This window comes from Caloenas nicobarica, chromosome 13 (assembly GCF_036013445.1).
Source record: "Caloenas nicobarica isolate bCalNic1 chromosome 13, bCalNic1.hap1, whole genome shotgun sequence".
Lineage (NCBI taxonomy): Eukaryota > Metazoa > Chordata > Aves > Columbiformes > Columbidae > Caloenas > Caloenas nicobarica.
Window position 1 is genome coordinate 10,569,203 of NC_088257.1, and position 17,440 is coordinate 10,586,642.

At 40.4% G+C, this 17,440-nt stretch overlaps 1 protein-coding gene across 1 annotated transcript; it reads left to right on the plus strand.

The window, feature by feature from the left end:
• Positions 1–14: 14 nt before the first annotated feature.
• PPP2CA (protein phosphatase 2 catalytic subunit alpha) lies at positions 15–17,169 on the plus strand. The gene is made up of 7 exons (XM_065644031.1): positions 15–327; positions 11,877–12,086; positions 12,579–12,752; positions 12,928–13,017; positions 13,490–13,651; positions 14,441–14,559; positions 15,317–17,169. Exons 1-7 carry the CDS (start codon positions 226–228, stop codon positions 15,387–15,389), a joined length of 930 nt encoding a protein of 309 aa, XP_065500103.1. The 5' UTR covers positions 15–225; the 3' UTR covers positions 15,390–17,169.
• Positions 17,170–17,440: the final 271 nt, after the last annotated feature.

Below are 17,440 nucleotides of genomic sequence, written 5' to 3' on the forward strand. Positions count from 1 at the left end.
GAGGCGGTGACGTCAGGAGCGGCGGCCATTACACGGGCTGGTGCGAGGGAGCGGGCGGCACAGCTGCAGCAGCCGAGAGCGCCGCGCCGGCCGCCCGACCCGCAGCGCTCCGGGCCGCTTCCCCGCCTGTCCTGCCGTGTCGCGGCCGCTGCTGTTGGGAGCGGGGATCGTAGGGGCTTCCGGGGTGGTGCGGCAGCAGCCGGTGAGGAGGAGGGGGAGAGCGGGATGGAGGAGAAGGTGTTCACCAAGGAGCTCGACCAGTGGGTGGAGCAGCTCAACGAGTGCAAGCAGCTCTCCGAGGGGCAGGTGAAGAGCCTCTGCGAGAAGGTGAGGGCTGGCGAGCGGGCGGCCGGGGCCGGGTCGCTGCGGGGAGGCGGTGCCCGGCGGGGGAGCCCGCGGGACCGGGGCGGCCGCTCGGCGGGCAGGCCGGGGAGCCGGGGAAGGTGCCGCCGGGCGGGGGAGGCGTCTCTCCGCCGGGTAGGCGGGGGGTCTGCGGGCGGGACGCGGGAAGAGGCGCCGGGGCGAGCGGGCCGGAGCCTCCCGGGTGGCTCCGCGGGGCTGGCGGGCGCCCGACCCGCCGGCGGTGGTAGGGGAGCCGGGCGAGCCGCGGGCGGCTCCGCGCCCCCTCTCGCTGCGCCGGAGCCTGGCTCCGCCTCCCGCCTTTTCATCGCCTCCTAAAATGGCGCCGCTGCCGGGATTCTCGGGAGAGACCCCCGAGAGCGGTCGCCATCCCGGGGGCCGGGGGGCGCCCGCCTGGGCGGCGCTGCCCCGGCCTTTCCCCGCTGCCGGTTCCCGGGCCAGGCCCAGCGCGGGGGGCCGTGCCCGCCGCTGCCGGGGTGACCGGCCGTGCTGTGCGGAGGGTCCTGCCCGCAGCGGCGCGACATCCTCTCGTGACACGGTTAGATGTTTAAAGCAGCCCTCAAAGAGTAAGCTCTTACGTTGGAAATAAAAGCTTATGGTAACCAGTTGAAAATTACATGGGGTAAAGAGCTGCTGCTTGAATGTAAAAGCTTTTTTTCTTCATAATATACGTAAGCATGGGCGCATTTGTAACTACTCGAAGGATAGATTAACTTTGGGAGTTGGTTTCTCTGAATAAAATTCCGGCTTTCATGAAATAAACTGCGGATAGACAGTTGAGATCCCATACAGCTATTTATTTTTATGGTGACAGATTGCAAATGTTGAGACTTGGATGTTCGAGTGCTGTGTTGATTGAGTCATTTATAGTTTAGAAAGGTCTTAAAATCAGCCCAGGATAGTTTGCCTTTTGGAAGTTGAAGGAAAAATTGTTCTAGCAGCATCCAGCTGTATTTTCCAATTGGATTCTAGTTCTGGATGTAGCTTAACAGCTGAGCAGTTTTTTTGGGGTATTGAGTATTTTGCGTGTTCTTACATTTCTAGGCTGAAGGAAGTAATATTTGTGAACTGTTCGGGAACTAGAACTTAAGGAATATGGGAAGTTATTGGTGTACTGGGTTCTAAAGAAGCCTGCATACCTGCTATGAGAAGTAATTAGAATATTTTAAATTTGGCATCTTGCCTTCAAATACTACAGCGTGTTGTTTTGGAAGCAAATAGTTTCCAGAGGACTGTCTGTGAACTTAATAAAGAACTCGCATTGGTTTTGGCTAGATGAGTTCTTGCTGGAGTACAGATTTTAGTTGACTAGTATTCCAGCAACTTAAAATTGTTACCATTTGATACAGTTTGGGTGTTTTAAATTGTGTTGCAAGCAAGTGGCAATGTCACTGCCTGACTGTTTTTCATGTGTGACTCTAGTAACAGCAGTGCAGCTTCTTCCTTGTATTGCTCTGTTGGAGAGGCACTTGCCATCATTTATAAACTGGTGCTGGTACAGGGTCCTGAATACCGCACGAGTGGGCGTCTTTTGTAAGGTATATTCATGAGGAATATACAAAAGGCTTTCGGTTTGCTGGGGGGTTTCGATAGTTGAGCAGTAGGTATACCATTACAAATTCCTTATAGAAGATACTGTAGTCCCAGTCATCATTGTGCAAGATGACGTTTTCATTTTTTTTTCCTGGGGAAGAATGGAAATGAGCTGTATCTCTGCATAAACGTATAGTGCTAGTCACCAAAATAATGGTGGAGAGAAGGAAAGGTTACAGAAAGTTGTGTGTCTAACTACTGTGTTTTTGAAACAAGAGACCACAGGAAAGTGTGAGAGAAGTCTACCTGGAAAATATATAGTTTATCAGTAACCTCTTTGCCTCAAGTTGGGTGGATATGAGCCAGCTCCAAACCAAAGGTGGTATTTCTCCCAGTAGTGTGATACCGTGTTTGAGCTGAAATTCCCTCTTTGGCTGGTTTGCGGTCAGCATTTTGCAGGGTACAGCCACGAGGCTGTTTATGGTAAGGAAAGACGATTTGGTGCTGATAACTACAGGTGGATTTACTGGGACTTCCTGATGAGAGTGATGTTTCTGCATAGTTGCTGATGCAAGGAATTGGAAGGCCTCCAAAGTCTGAGTTTTCCGTCAAGTCGTCTCTGTCCCATTCAGCGGGAAGCCCTGTCTGTGAAAGCGGAACCCAACTAACACCCCGTGTCCTCCCGCTGAGTGACAGCATTTGCTTTCAGGTGTTTCCATCCTTCAGCACTGACTTTGAGAAATTTCACTGAATTGTGCTCCATGTTTTGGTTGCCTTAAGTAGTTTTGTGGCTGGAATGGCACTTAAAGGTTGTGTTTTTCCATAAATAGCTTAATGTGTTAAGGTTGATGTCAAATATATCTACCATTCGAAAGAACAGATAAAGACCCTACTAAGTATAAACTGTCATTCTTCACGACATTGAATTGTAGCTAGGGCTAGTTAAAATAATTTTAAAATCTTTGCAAGGGCTTTTCCCCCATAACACTATTTGATTGGATGATCTTCATGACTGGTATTTCTTGATCTGCTGGGGCTCCGTGTGTGCGGACTGGTGCCTCTCTAATAAGAATAAGCCTGAGGGCTCTCTTGTATTTCAGTATCGATATCTAAATAATGTAACAACTCTTTACGAACATAACTGTGGCCATTTGTGCATTCAGGTACTTTCTTAGCACGTCTTATATTGTGCCTGGTTACCTGGGTGATGATGGTGATGGTAACTGGCAGAATTATATGCCTCGGAATAATTTGTAACTATGAATAATACATAATATTTTCACAGATAATTTGAAAAAATATGAACCTCTGAGTGGCAGTTAAGTTATTCTAAGCTTAATATGTGCTACGTATTTTATGTTAACATCAATGTAGTGACCAATTGTGTGTGCTTTGCTTAAGGATCTGATAAGTGGAAATTTTGAAGAAGCGGTTAAAATGTACACTATATAGTCACTGTTAGGTATCAGCAGCGTTTGTCCTATTAACACTGAATTGGTTATTGACTAATGTCCATGAACAGAGGAGAAAGGAAGTCCTTTATTGCCAGGTGAAGGTTTTTCCACTGGCCATTTTGAATGAAAGGATGCTGGTTTGGGGCACTGTTCTTTTCTGTAATTTGTGAGGGTAGAGAGGGAAGTGGTCTTGTCTCCTTGCTGTTGTGTATAAATGCCCTTTATCAGAGGAGATGGGGGTGTGGTACATTGCTCAGGAAGGTGGGATGACACTAAAAACGCACATAGGAATGAGTCTAATTTGTGGATGGAGTCTCTGTTGCTTATTTCAGAAAACATGTAGTGCAGGTGGAGGGAGAGGTATCAGACTCTCTTCCCTGGAAATACTAGTCTATAATTGAGTTTGAACATGGCATACAGTTTTTAGAAAAATAAGATAATGTGGTCATATATGCTCTGTTGAATGTTCAAGGTTCTCTTCCTATGTACTTGAATTACTGGTAAAATACATCCAAATAGACAGTGCTGCTATCCAGAATTCTTTAAGTGAAGGGCTGATACTGGCAAAGGCATTCAAGAAACCTTAACTCAGGCTTTGTCTCCAGCAGCTTTTGATCTGTAACAAGAATCTTTGTTACATTTGCTTTTTGATTTGTCACCAGTGCTAATTTTCATAGTAGAAATATGCTCCTGGGCTAAACTGTTCTCTGGTATGTACCTTGTTAATGGTGTATTTATCTATTTTTTTTTCCTGTTGTAGAACTTCCACCTTTGTTTAACACCAGATCTTCTAAGTCAGATTTTCTGAGACTGATTGCAGATGAAAACTGACCAAACATCCATGTACCCACTGCAACCATGTGAGCTGCTTGAACTGGTGCAGCTTATGTTAAGTGCCTTAATTCTGGGCAGGCAGTGTGTAACTGATGAAGCTTTCTTTTGGGTCAACCCCCCCCAATCTAAGTTCAGTTCCCCTGATGCATAGAACTGGCAAGTTTTGTGAATCTCACTGCTGTGTTTTAAGCTGTTACTGCCCACTTCTTTCTTCAGAGAGAGGCATATGTTCCCTTTTACCTCCTCTGCTGCTGGGGAGTTAGCTTTCTTAGCTGATTATTTTTGACCAGATGTGAGTGTTTTAAACTGACTCCAGCTGTGTTTGTAAAGGCTTTTCCATTAGCTAGCTTTTTCACATATAACTGTTCTTCAAACTAAGGTGATTGTAAAAATGAATGTTCCTGTCTGAACTTGCTGTAAATCAACTGAAAAACCCACCTCAACAGAATTCCCAGCTAGTGAGAGTTTCCATGCGGTGGGCTGTGCATTGGACAAGTCCTATGTCCTTCCACCACTACTCCTGGCAGAAGAACAATGTGGGTCTGGAACCACAGCATTTCAGTTCCTCTGTGCTACTGCATTGGCTTCTGGATTCACTAACAAGGAAACCTGTGAACTGATAACTGTATTGTAGATTATTCTGGAACACTTCCGCAGAAAAGATCCTTTTACTCCCAGTGTTCTGTGTGGTGTGGGTTGAATTTTTTTTTTCTTTTATTTTCTTGTGATGGTTGGTAATATAAAATGGAAATTGTCTCTTTACACAAAAGCAATTTGAAGTGTCAACCTTGCCAGTCTTCTCACCTGGTCCTTACGATACTTGTAACACTTAGGTGTGCCTCTGAGCATTTAGTCTATGTGCCAACTCTTGTAGCATCAGCAGCTTTCTAATTTTTTTTTTCTTTTTGTTCTAGGAAATAGTGTAAAATTGAGTTGTGCTGGCCTGGTTTTTTGTTTTTAATTACAACACTAGTTGTGATCAAATGGGAGTGAAATATATTTTTATGTTTGTTTAGAAGCTATTTTGGGCATAGTTTAAGTGAAGTAAGTACTCATAAGTCAGAGCAAGTTCCTACTTGAATTCTCCCAGTGTAAGGCTCAGGACACGGAGGAGGCTGTAGATCGATGTCCTGCTCCAAACCTGCTCTCTGTGGTGAGGCTGTTGGCTCCTTGGCTCTGATGCTGCTCTGCGGCTGCTCCCCAGCCCTTCTCAGTCCGTCACTGCAACAACCTGACCTGTCCGGCAGCAGTTGAGGAGACCTTGCACATAAGGATGGGCAAAGGGGATAAATGGAGCAGGGACTGAATTTCCATCCTCCCTTAGGGACCCTTAACCACTACACCTGTGTGCAGTAACACAGTTGTTGTCCTCGGTTCCTTTTCTTGAGGCAGTACGTTAAGCTGGAAAAACATTTTATTCCTGGCTAAAGAATAAGTACTGGAGTTCAACTGCTCAGGATTTCTGCTGAGTATGTTGAAAATACATTCCAGTATAGGTATTACTTACCTGCTAGTTGGTTTTGAAGTACGTTTCTTGAGTTTGACACATGTGCCCGCCCCAGGCTCCCATCAGTGTCCTAACTGGACCTTTAACATCACCGTGCCTACCTGTGGTTGGAGTTGTTTCAGCAAAAGAGTTGAAAACTTTTTGAGTTTATTTGCAAGTCCACCTTCATGTATCAGGCACAGCTACTTTGGGAATAGCTTTAGCCTATTTCTTTTTTTAACAACTTGAATAATACAAAATGAATTCAGCTTGCACCTACAGATGGGGCTGAGGACCATTTCTGTGCAAGTGGTCAGCTTCGTGCATCGCTGCTGTTGCTGTGTTTCTTGGAACTGCCATGTGGAGAGGAAGGTGTCTGGATTTCCTGAGCTATTTGGCCTCCCTTTTTTAAAAAATATTATTTTTCTAGACTTTCTTCTTTGAATTCAAAGTTAAAGGCACTAAGATGTTTTGCATGATGTGGAATAATGACACTGGATTCTTTCAGAGGAGCCCCTTCCTATCCTCATTTTCCATCTGGTCTTGTCAACTACTGATATTTAAATAGCAGTTCCCTTTTCTTTCTCTCAAATCTGAGGGAAGGAACACTTTCAGTTATGCAGAATATGTAAGACTGCTAATGATTTTCCAAATTGAAGTTTAGGGGACTATTGAGGCTGAGAGAGTGGTGTCAGTCATTCTTTTGTAATGCAAGGGAACAGAGGGTAATTTGGGAGAAGTTTTCTGCCTTCATGTTTTCTCCTAGAGCTTCTAGAATTTACAGGAGAAAAAAAGGAAGGTGGTTGTCTCATTTAGTCTTGTATGCAGGACTGGCATTAGGATTCATCTTCTGGTTGGCTAATACCTTGTGTTTAGCTGGTCTCTCTTCTAACCAAATACACATTGCTGAAAGAGGAAGGGAGCAGTTATTGATACTTCGCTGTGTGTTATGAAATACAAAGCTGATTGGATTTTTATGCTTTTTTTTTGGTTAGTTGTTTGTTCTCGGTTCACTGGCAAATAGTAATGGATACATAAGCTACTAAACTTTCATTTTGTGCACTTAGCATTAAAATAAATCTTTTGAGTTCATTCATTAGTTCTATTTGCCCAATCCCAAGAAAATTAAGGGCTGTGAATGTATTGACCATAGTGTGACACGTGTTCTGAGGAGCTGCGCTGTGACTCCTTGACCAGGCATGCCTTGTGTTCCTCTGCTGAGTTCTAAAAATCCAATATTGCTGTCAGTGAGCAACATTAGAAACAGAGGTATATGGGCTAGTCACAAATCCAAAGAGAAAGCAGATTGGTTATCTTCTGTTTCAGTCCTGGGAAAAGAAAATTTTGGAGCTGTGGCGGCTTCTATGTGGATGTAAATCTTGTTATTACTTACTTTGGAATACTAACTATAATTAAATGTCACCGAGAACTTTGTATTTTAATTTTATGGATTCTGAAGTTCAGGAAAAATTGGTTTCCCATTTGTGTCATATGTAGTCTGCCTGCTGTCGTAGTTCACAGAAGGGTGATATTGGAGGCATCATTTCTCTAGTTTTGTTTTAAATGTCAGACAGTGAATGAAAATACCTTTGGTTCTAAAAAGGGGGAGTCCATCTTTTGTTTTTTCTCTGCAATTAAGGAGTGGGGGGAGAAACTCTTGAAGGAAACAAACGCATTCATTCTGCAGAAGATTTGCTGACTGTAATGGATGACTTTGCTTGGAACTGGAAACTCTTCCAGGCCATGATGTCTGGCCAACTAAGACCAGTATTCATCCCAATTAGCTGATCATTGTGCCTTTAGTCACATCCTGTGCATCTTGACGACAGGAAATTATGGGTGTGGTTGAAGTCTTCGATCTCATCAAAATATCTTTATGGCAACTACGAATACCTTTTTTAACATTGGTTACAGTGGATACTTCTCAGCACACGCTTTACTAGACAACATGGTGGGTTGCAGTTGTGAATTCTGGTCTGCCAAGAATGACACATTACTGACTGCAACCATGACTTCGGAGCTGTGTTGTCTAATCAGAATAATGGTTGTATTTCCTTTACTTGAGTTAGTGGTAATCTTTTAACAAGTGCTTTATAGCACTGGTTTGCTGCTCTGCAGCAGTTTCAAGCATTGTTCTACAAAGCCACAATAATGTTTACTGCCTTTTTTTTTTTTTTTTTCTGATGTGTCCCAGAGTTTTTCAGGGTAGATATTTGGTCTGAGCTGTCAGAGCTCCTTCTAGAATGTAGAGATCTAGTAAGGTGTAGGTGTAATTGAGAAATAACTGATATGTTGTGGAAACCCGTATGAATTTGGTTACAGTTGAGTTCAGAGGATTTTTTCAAAATTGAACTGCTCGAAATGAATTTTCTGAGGCAAGGCTGATAATATACTCCATGAGAGAAACCCGCTTCTCCTCAGTGTAGACTGAGTTGAAAGTGGATTGATTATAGCCTTTATGGTACTTGACTCTCAGACTTAAATCTGTGGCATGTAGGATAAAAGTCCATGCAGGGAACATGGGAAATAGGACATTCCCCTGCGTCTCATTAAATAAAATTGTGAAGATCTGAAAATCCTGTGGTAGTAACTTTTATGGTCATACAGGTTTGTTTGGTTTTTTAATTAATTCTTATCCCTGACTGTTCATTATAAAATGCAGAGTTTACACTTGGGTCTTGCATTGTCTTAAAACAATGAAGGTAATATTTGTATTTTAAGAACAGTGTTTTGCATAGATGATGTTCTTTGTAAACAAAGGCAACAAAACAGTGCTTTACTGTTTGGCCATTTAGAAGATGTACAGCAATCCAGGAATGTTTTAATTCTTGAATACTAGGTTGTATTTTTATGCAGTACCACTTGCTCTACAGTAAAGTGAAAAACTGATGTTTTCTTGTGTGGTTAAACCGATATTGGTTTTAATCGTGTCATCTTTTGGGTGTTTTGGGTTTGTACAAGTTGCATCTTTCCAGCGAAACAGATGAGTAAGCCAATATTTCAGTTATCAAGTAGGAAGGAATTGCAGTCACTATGACTAAGCTGAAGTGTATTTGATATGTGCTTATTGTTTGAACTTTGAGATTGCTCTAAGTAAAATGCGTGACTTTCCACCTCATCAATTGTTGTTTATGACAGCATTTTACTTACGCTCTTCTTGTGCAACTATGTTGTACGGTTACTTTTTTTTTCTGTGTTAGACTTTATTGGTATGTGGCTGTAAAATTAGCATTTGTCAGTTTGAAATAATGGGTTCTTTTCAGTCTTAATCTGTATCCATTTGCACGTGGTTTTGAAATCTGTGTGTAGGGCTGAAAAAAAAGCTGAGCTGCTTCAGAGGCAGCATCTTTTAATTGCAATGTAGTATGCTGTTGACATTCATTTTTTTTGCTTAAGTTTATTCATATTTTTTAAATTGTAGAATACCATCACAAGTTAAATTTTCTATGGTGTGGGTACTTATGAGGTTTGAAGACATACAGAAGTTCATGGCTATCTTAAGAATTGTTAAGAACTGAAAAAGACTGATAAATAAAAGCACTAATAAGTGTTCAAGAAAAATCTTTCAGAATTGCATAATTGTTTATCCTGATGATAGGCGAGGAAACCTGGATATTTCAAAACATTAGTGTCAAAATACTGCAAAGGTATTGCACTATTATCCTCCTTGGCAATAGGTCACTGGGGTTTTGAAGCACACGGAGTCAGGTGTGTGTCTCCTCCCTCGTTCTCTCTCATCAGGGGTTTGACCGAGGAATAACTCATTCTTGCACTGAAGGCTGCTGAAATGCTCTGCTGTTCCTCGCTGGGAGGACGTGCAGGAGATGCTGCTGGGAAGCCCCATGTGTTGGAAGGAGGATGGATGGGGATGGACAGGGAGGGAGTTGCGTGATATGGCTGAGCAAGTAGAATCATTGTGTATCTTGGAGAAAGCAAGGTCCAGGGTCACAGGTACTTAGATTAGTGATAGCTTAAGTCCCATGAAACTTGAATTGCGAAATTGTAATATTACATGTACTATTGTCTTACCAACCTGTGGTTTTGTTATGTTATGATGTATTAAACCATTTTTTTGCTTTACCCTCTTATGGGAATTAATTTAATGTGGAGATTCGGGATCTAGTTGACGGACCACTTGTTGATTAGCTTGTTCTCTAGGGTGTTACTTTTTCCACTTTCAGCTCTGCTGAAGCTCTTTTGTAGAGGGAAGTGTGCTGCTGAAGCACTTCGGTATATGGCACTGTTAAATCCTGCGGGACATGATAAGACTGTAAATGAGCTAAGCAGTTCATGAGGCAGCATTTCATGCAGCTCATTTCAGAACGTGGAAATACTGAAATCCCTACACCAGCATTCTTCCACTGCAGGATTTAAATAGAGACTGCTGTTTGCAAGTTGACCTGGAACAGTCTTTTTCCATCAGATGAGCTGTCTGACTTATCTACGTGTTTAGTCATATGCATATCTGAGTGGTTTAATATTTCATAAACTGAGGAAGCAACAACTCTGTTGAAAACCATGCCATTTTAATCTCGGTCAGCATAAACATTGCATACCTTTGATGAAAAATGAATGCTGCATTCTTTGTGCAATGCTTCCAGTGTGTTAAGAAAATATGGCAGTAGAAGACATTCTAATTAAAGAGTAGCTTTTTTAATATTGAAGCACTATTAGTATCTGTAATATTCTCTGTCAAAAGGAGAATAAAGATTGCTAACGCTCCTGAAGGTAGCAACACATTAGAAGAGGCTGAGGCTGCTAAAACACCTTAAAAACATCCGGTGAGTGTCATTGCATTAAAATTAAGTCAGGCCGTCTGAAAATAAATCTACACTTTTAGCATCTGCCACAAGCCAGCAATGACCTCTCTTTAGTACTAGGCATGGAATGAGTGGAAACTGTCACATGAGAGATACTTTTGATACAAATATGTCTGCAGTGATGTAACTCTGCCCATTCTGTAATATCTAAAACTCTGTGTCGTGCAGGGTGCTTAACCATGACTGCATTGTTGCATTTCCTTTCAGTCTTGAATGAAATGTTGAATTTCATGAATCTCCATCACTAAGTGTTGCTAGCACTTTTCTTGTTTGAAGTGGTGACTGCGGCGGTTAGCCTGGACCGTGTGCAGGAACAGTGAGACCACTTCGGGGGTGGTGGTGTCACTGTCCAGCTAGTGGCTTCATGAATAGGGTGGAGAATTGGACACAGCAGCATGTTTATTAGTAGCTTGGCTCATGTCAATACCCAGTATTTAATATATTGTTCAGATTGTAACTTTAAATGTTTCTTTCCTAACCTTTTAAAATCTAGTGCTCTTCAAATGATGATGAATTTTTTGTAGTGTCTCAAAATACTTCTCTGTTTAACAGACCACTCCCTCAAATAAGTATGCTACCTTAGGTGTCAGGTTAGGGTTGAGAAAGTTAAGAAAAGTGACCCTAAAATGAATGTGGTCTTGCTTTTCCATTTATCTCTTCTTGGTATATGCTTCAGTATATTTTGGATTCAGTGTGGCGTGTGCATAGGTGGTATTTGGTGCTGTTTCTGCAACAACCTTTATCTTGGGTTATAAAATAGAATATAGTTTTTATATATTCTCTTGTCTTTCTGTTAACGAGGTAAAAAAAGGGATCCCTTTTAAATAGGAACATTGGTGCTTGAAAGGTGTAGAAATCTTTGTATGTGGTAACTTGTAAACCTGATACTATTTATATTTTTAATACCCTTTTGATTTGGAAAACTATAATGACATGCGCTTGGTGACTGTTCTGAGAACAAACCTTAACTACTGGCAGTGTGATATGATTAAGGAATTCTTGCATTATTTCAAAATTACCTTTCTGATGCAGTATTTAGCTTGTGCTCCTTCATACGAATTGCATTTGTCTGCAACTTTGATACAAACAGTTTTGTGGAAAAAAGTGATGCTGACGAAGATCTGTTTCTCTACTTTGCTTTATAAAAACACAACTCAGTGTTACTTGTGGACACATAAGCACAAAACTTGCTCAGAAAGCTTGTGCAGATAATCCACCTGCTGTGCAGTTGCTGGTGCCACTGGATGTTAGTTCTGTTCTAGTGCTTCAGACAAGGAAGAGATAAGAGTTGATAGAGCAGGCAGGAGAAGCTGGAAGTTGTCGAGCATGCTTTGAATAAAATGGCTCTTCATAGACAAACTCACTATTTCTTTGTTTTTTGTTTTATAGGCTAAAGAAATTTTGACAAAAGAATCTAATGTACAAGAAGTGCGATGTCCAGTCACAGTGTGTGGAGATGTCCACGGACAATTTCACGACCTCATGGAACTTTTCAGAATTGGAGGCAAATCACCAGATACAAACTATTTGTTTATGGGGGACTACGTTGACAGAGGCTATTATTCAGTCGAAACAGTCACATTGCTTGTAGCTCTAAAGGTAACTTCTCAGCTGTACAATTCTGTATAAAACATATATAATTACTATCCTGACTGCACTTTATTGCACTACATTGGTTTTATAGATATGAAGACTGAAATGTTGGCTGTCTCAGTTTTGAGATACTTCTGAAAAAAATGTAACATTCAGGTGCATACCTGGATAAGTTTTTCTAAAATGAGTGCTGTATTTATTTTTTTACTTGCCTAAGTAGCAATCTTTAAGAATTTGCTTAGAGACATCAGCTAAATGCACAGGGGTAGTGGCGTCCACTAGTAACAATTAATAAAATCTGGAATTTATCTCTAAAGTATTTGGCAGCTGAAGATTTGAATGAATTATCCCTTCTTTTCTCAAAGCTTGGAACTGAATATTCACCTTAAAAAGAATATGGCTTTGATTGCTTTATTGATGTATGATAGGGAGGCAAATTCTGTTTTTTTGGGAAGATGTGTATATTCCGATGCCTCTAAAACGAGCTGTTATGTTTAGGTCCGTTACCGTGAACGTATCACAATTCTTCGAGGGAACCATGAAAGCAGGCAAATCACACAAGTATATGGTTTCTATGATGAATGTTTAAGAAAATACGGAAATGCAAATGTTTGGAAATACTTTACAGACCTTTTTGATTACCTTCCTCTAACTGCCTTGGTGGATGGCCAGGTACGTTGACATTTGACAAAGTTAAATGTTATTAATTGTAAAGGGAGCTGTTAACACTCTGTATTCTTTCAGCTTTAAAGGGCTCTCTTGCAGACTTTCTCCTAGTAATTTATACTAAACAATTATAATTGTACTGATACAATTAACATAAGCTTCATATGTCTAATGCTTCCAGATTTTCTGTCTACATGGTGGCCTCTCCCCATCAATAGATACACTGGATCACATCAGAGCACTTGATCGCTTGCAGGAAGTTCCCCATGAGGTACTTGAAAAATTGTTTTCTAAATTCATGGCGGGGTTTCATGATTCAGCGTATGTTGGGTATTTGAGTACACAGGCCGAAAATGAAATTCGAAGTGACTTAGCAATATGAAAGTGGCTCTCTTCCTGTACCAGGTGTGTGGGTGTTTGTTTTTGTTGTGTGGTGTTTGTTGTTTTTTAAGGAAAATGAAGGGGCATGTTCTGGCCTAAAGTAAGAAACATTTTAGTGTGCCTAGAATCTCAACAGGTATTACCACTTAATGATCTGAGAGATGAGAACTATTTCTATGAAGATTCTTCATTCAGATTAAGTTCTCGATAGTATTTCCTATGTTAACTGCACTAGCTGTTGTAGTTGGTTGTGGGTTTTATTTAGGTCTTCAAGAGATGCTGCAACAAGTTGTGCAGGATGTGTATGTTGGGTTTTTTTTTTTTACACTCAATTTCTGAAATGTCTTCAAAATCTCTTACAGGGTCCAATGTGTGACTTGCTATGGTCAGATCCAGATGATCGTGGTGGCTGGGGAATTTCTCCTCGTGGCGCAGGTTATACATTCGGACAGGACATTTCAGAAACCTTTAACCATGCTAATGGCCTTACGTTGGTTTCAAGAGCTCATCAGTTGGTAATGGAGGTAAGCAGGGCAGCTGGTGTGTTTTAACTCTCGATTGTGTAGTTGGTGCATTAATAACATACTCTGTGTCTCAGAGATGTGCATATGCTGCTGTCACAACTGATGATCCATCTGAAAGTCTCCCAGAAACTCTTACTTTGACAGTATTTGTGTGCTACTACTAAAGGAGTTTCTCAATTCGACAGTGGAGTAAGCTTTATTTTGGCCTTTTTTCTGAAAATTTACAGTAACATCCCAAACCAGACTTCAGTAGCAGATGTGGTATTGCATTTCTATGTAGATAAAATGGTTCTTAAACATAAGTGCTGAGTCCCTTGATAAGAAAATGCACAGAAATATGTGTGCCTTGAAAAAAGATGTATTTGTCTTTTTTACCTTGGATGTGTGTCTTTGTTTTTAGTCTCTAGGTATCCCTTGTAGTTAAGATTTTTAAATGTATGTCTGGATTCTGGTTTTAGTGATCACAGCTAAAGATTCAGAATACATTGTGTACTTCAGAATTGGTGTCTTAGTTTTTTAATGTTAATACCATGGAGAATTCTTACTTTTTTATTTTTTTAATATGTTTAGCTCATGCTTACTAGTAAGAAGCAACATATGAAGGCCAGAATTCCTTTTTACCTGTTTTTCTCTTGAGAAGACAAAGGGACTGCCTTAATCTTATTTAAAATGACACTACGAATGCCACCTAGGATTTTGGGTGTTAAAATTTCATCTTAGTAGTCAGGTGGTTATATGGGTTACAAAAAATTAACTTGGCTGTCTTTTTTTTTTTTTAATTTTCTCCAGGGGTACAACTGGTGCCATGATCGGAATGTAGTAACAATTTTCAGTGCTCCAAACTATTGCTACCGTTGTGGCAACCAGGCTGCAATTATGGAACTCGATGATACTCTAAAATACTCCTTGTAAGTATGCTTAAAAATGAGATTTATGTTGCCCATGATTTTAAGATAGTTGCTGTAGCAAGATACCGCTTAAATATTGTGTTAAGGTGTAGGTTTTCTCTTAGGTTTTCTCTTACATGCTTTTGGGAGGTGAAGTGAGTGTGGAATTGTTGAGTTAACCACATCTCAAGTATCTGGAACTGTTGTTGGCATCTCTTCTCTGTTAGATTAAAGTGAGACTCCTCAATTTTGTTTTATAGAAAGAGTTTAATGAAATACTATAAAAGTGTGTGATTTGAGAGTAGGAGTACTCTGTCGCATCTGATGCAATGCCCTCCTATCTAGGCCAAGAAACTTGTGGAATCTTGGAATTTTTCAGATGTTAGGATGTCTGCTTTTTTTTTTAATGAGGTTTCTAGTTAACTACCTTAACAGCAACTTTCTTAGTAACCAAGGCAAAAGCATTGTGTAAACTGCCCCTTTCTTCTTTCTAGATGTACACTAATGTTTGACTAATTGATGACTCTTAGAGCTAAGATTCATTTCTCTCCAGTCTATAGTAGTAATCATAAGAGGAGTTTAAAATACGGGTATTATAAGTACATACTAATAGAAAGAATTGAAGAAGTTGAACGCTCATTCCAGAAGACTTTAATTGTTTGAAAAAACTTGAAAAGACTTAGCCTGTGTTAAGACCACTGCTACTGTAATTCACATATAAAACATACCTGGATGTCAAGTGAACTCTTGCAGTTTCATTAATACCTGTGCTTTTCAGTTTGCAGTTTGATCCAGCACCGCGTAGAGGTGAACCGCATGTTACTCGTCGCACCCCAGACTACTTCCTGTAAAGAGATTTTAGACCTGTACAGTATTGCCATGAACCATATGTTGACCTAAAGAAAATGGGAAGAGCAACAGTAACTCCAAAGTGTCAGAAAATATTTAACATTCAAACTTGTTTTCACATGGACCAAAAGATGTGCCATATTCAAATACAAAGCCTCTTGTCGTCAACAACTGTGACCACTTTAGAATGAACCAGTTCATTGCATGCTGAAGCAACATTGTTGGTCAAGAAACCAGTTTCTGGCATAGCGCTATTTGTAGTTACTTTTGCTTTCTCTGAGAGACTGCAAATAATAAGATGTAGACATTAACACCTCGTGAATACATTTAACTTTCCATTTAGCTATAGCTTTATTCAGCATGATTGTAGATAAGGGTAGCAGCAAACAATCATTGGAGCTTAAAGAACATTTTAAAAATAAGTACCAAGGCCTCATATTTGTTCTGAAACTGTTTGTTTTATTTTCAGGGAATACTGTTTAATTTAATTGTCTTTTTTTTTTTTTTTTTTTTTTGTCTGCACTTAGTTCCCTCCTCCACTCTTTGCCCTACCATATTGTCCCTTGTATTTGTCCAAGGATAGTGAATTACTTTGAACAGAACTGTTTTTTTCTGTAAAACAATGTTACTGCAGGACAGAGCTGCAGTGTTTTTCATAATAAACTTGTGAACTAAGTATGGAAAAATGTCAAATCCTAATTGCATCTCAGGTCAACTGTGGTTTAATAAACTAACGTGTAGATGGATGGGTTTTTATAAACATGCACAGAAGTTCCCACCTTAAATAACTAAACCCAAGGTGATTGGAGTCTCCTGTAAAACTCCGACCTGTTGAATTTTGTCCCAGGGAGGTGCCTGGTCATTGATGTCAGGAGCTGAGAACGGAGCTCACTTATGACTGACCTCTCAGTGCTCTACTGAAATATTCAAAAATGGAAGAATATAGGATAACTTAAGTGATTTAGCATGGCTTTTTTCAAGTGTAAATCTGAGTTCTTTACAATGTAGGTGCTAATACTTAAAATCATTTTCTGAAAACTAATAATAAAATCTGTTTTCTAAATATTAAAGGGAAATAACGTGACATTTAGCACTACATGTATTGCCCAACCTCCCATTCTAAAAAATTGTGGTGTGTATGTTGACTTTTGCTAAAATCTTTCTACTAATTATTTTCATAATTTGCCTCTTCATTTGATTATTTCATTCAAAACAAATTCAAATGTTATGCCTTCTTAAAGCTTATGCTTGAAACTTACTTGGCATATCTTAAAAAAATGTACCTGGCTGTGGTTTTAATAGAGAACTCTTAATATTCATATTGTTTAAGAGACTTTAAATTCCTTGGGAACAATGTAGACTCTGGAACAACACAAAAGATTTTTTTTTCACATTGCTTGTTTCAAAGGGAAAGTTCAGAAATTTTCCAGATGTCCAACTTACCTGGAGACCTGGTCCCAGACACAGTTTTGGGGGCCTTCTTGCTTTTCTGCTGCAGGGTTGCTGAGTTCTCTAACTTGCAAAGAAGGTGCTGCATTTCACCAAGCATTACCTCAGCCCTTTTCTGAAAGACTCGAGTGATTGCTTTTTGCTTCAGCAATAACTCTGATGTGTCCTGTAGGTTGGGTTCCAAATGGTTTCTGGAGAGCGCTCAGCTTTCTGCAGTTTGAGCTCTTGCAGGAAGAAGCGTGTACTAAAAATAAGCGCATTTGAAGTGTCTTTTTTTAGTATATCGGGAACTTTTGCTTTGATCACTATTAAAAATCCTTTGCTGTAGAGTGTAGTTCACTTCAAATTCCTTTCACTTGCATTTCTCTGTAAATGTTTTTGTAGATAGAACTTTGTGCCTTAATTGACACCATTCCTTCAAGAGTAACGACTTTGCCCTATTTTCTCTTTTCCCTGTTACTTCGATTGCCGTGACCCACCTCGTGCTCTTGGGGGGGAGCAGCCAATTCATTTCTTCAGTTTCTGTACACAGATGCAAGCAGTTGTAAGAGAAGTCAACAGAAAATGTTGAAAGTCACTCCAGTTTTTGCACTTTCCCCCGTAA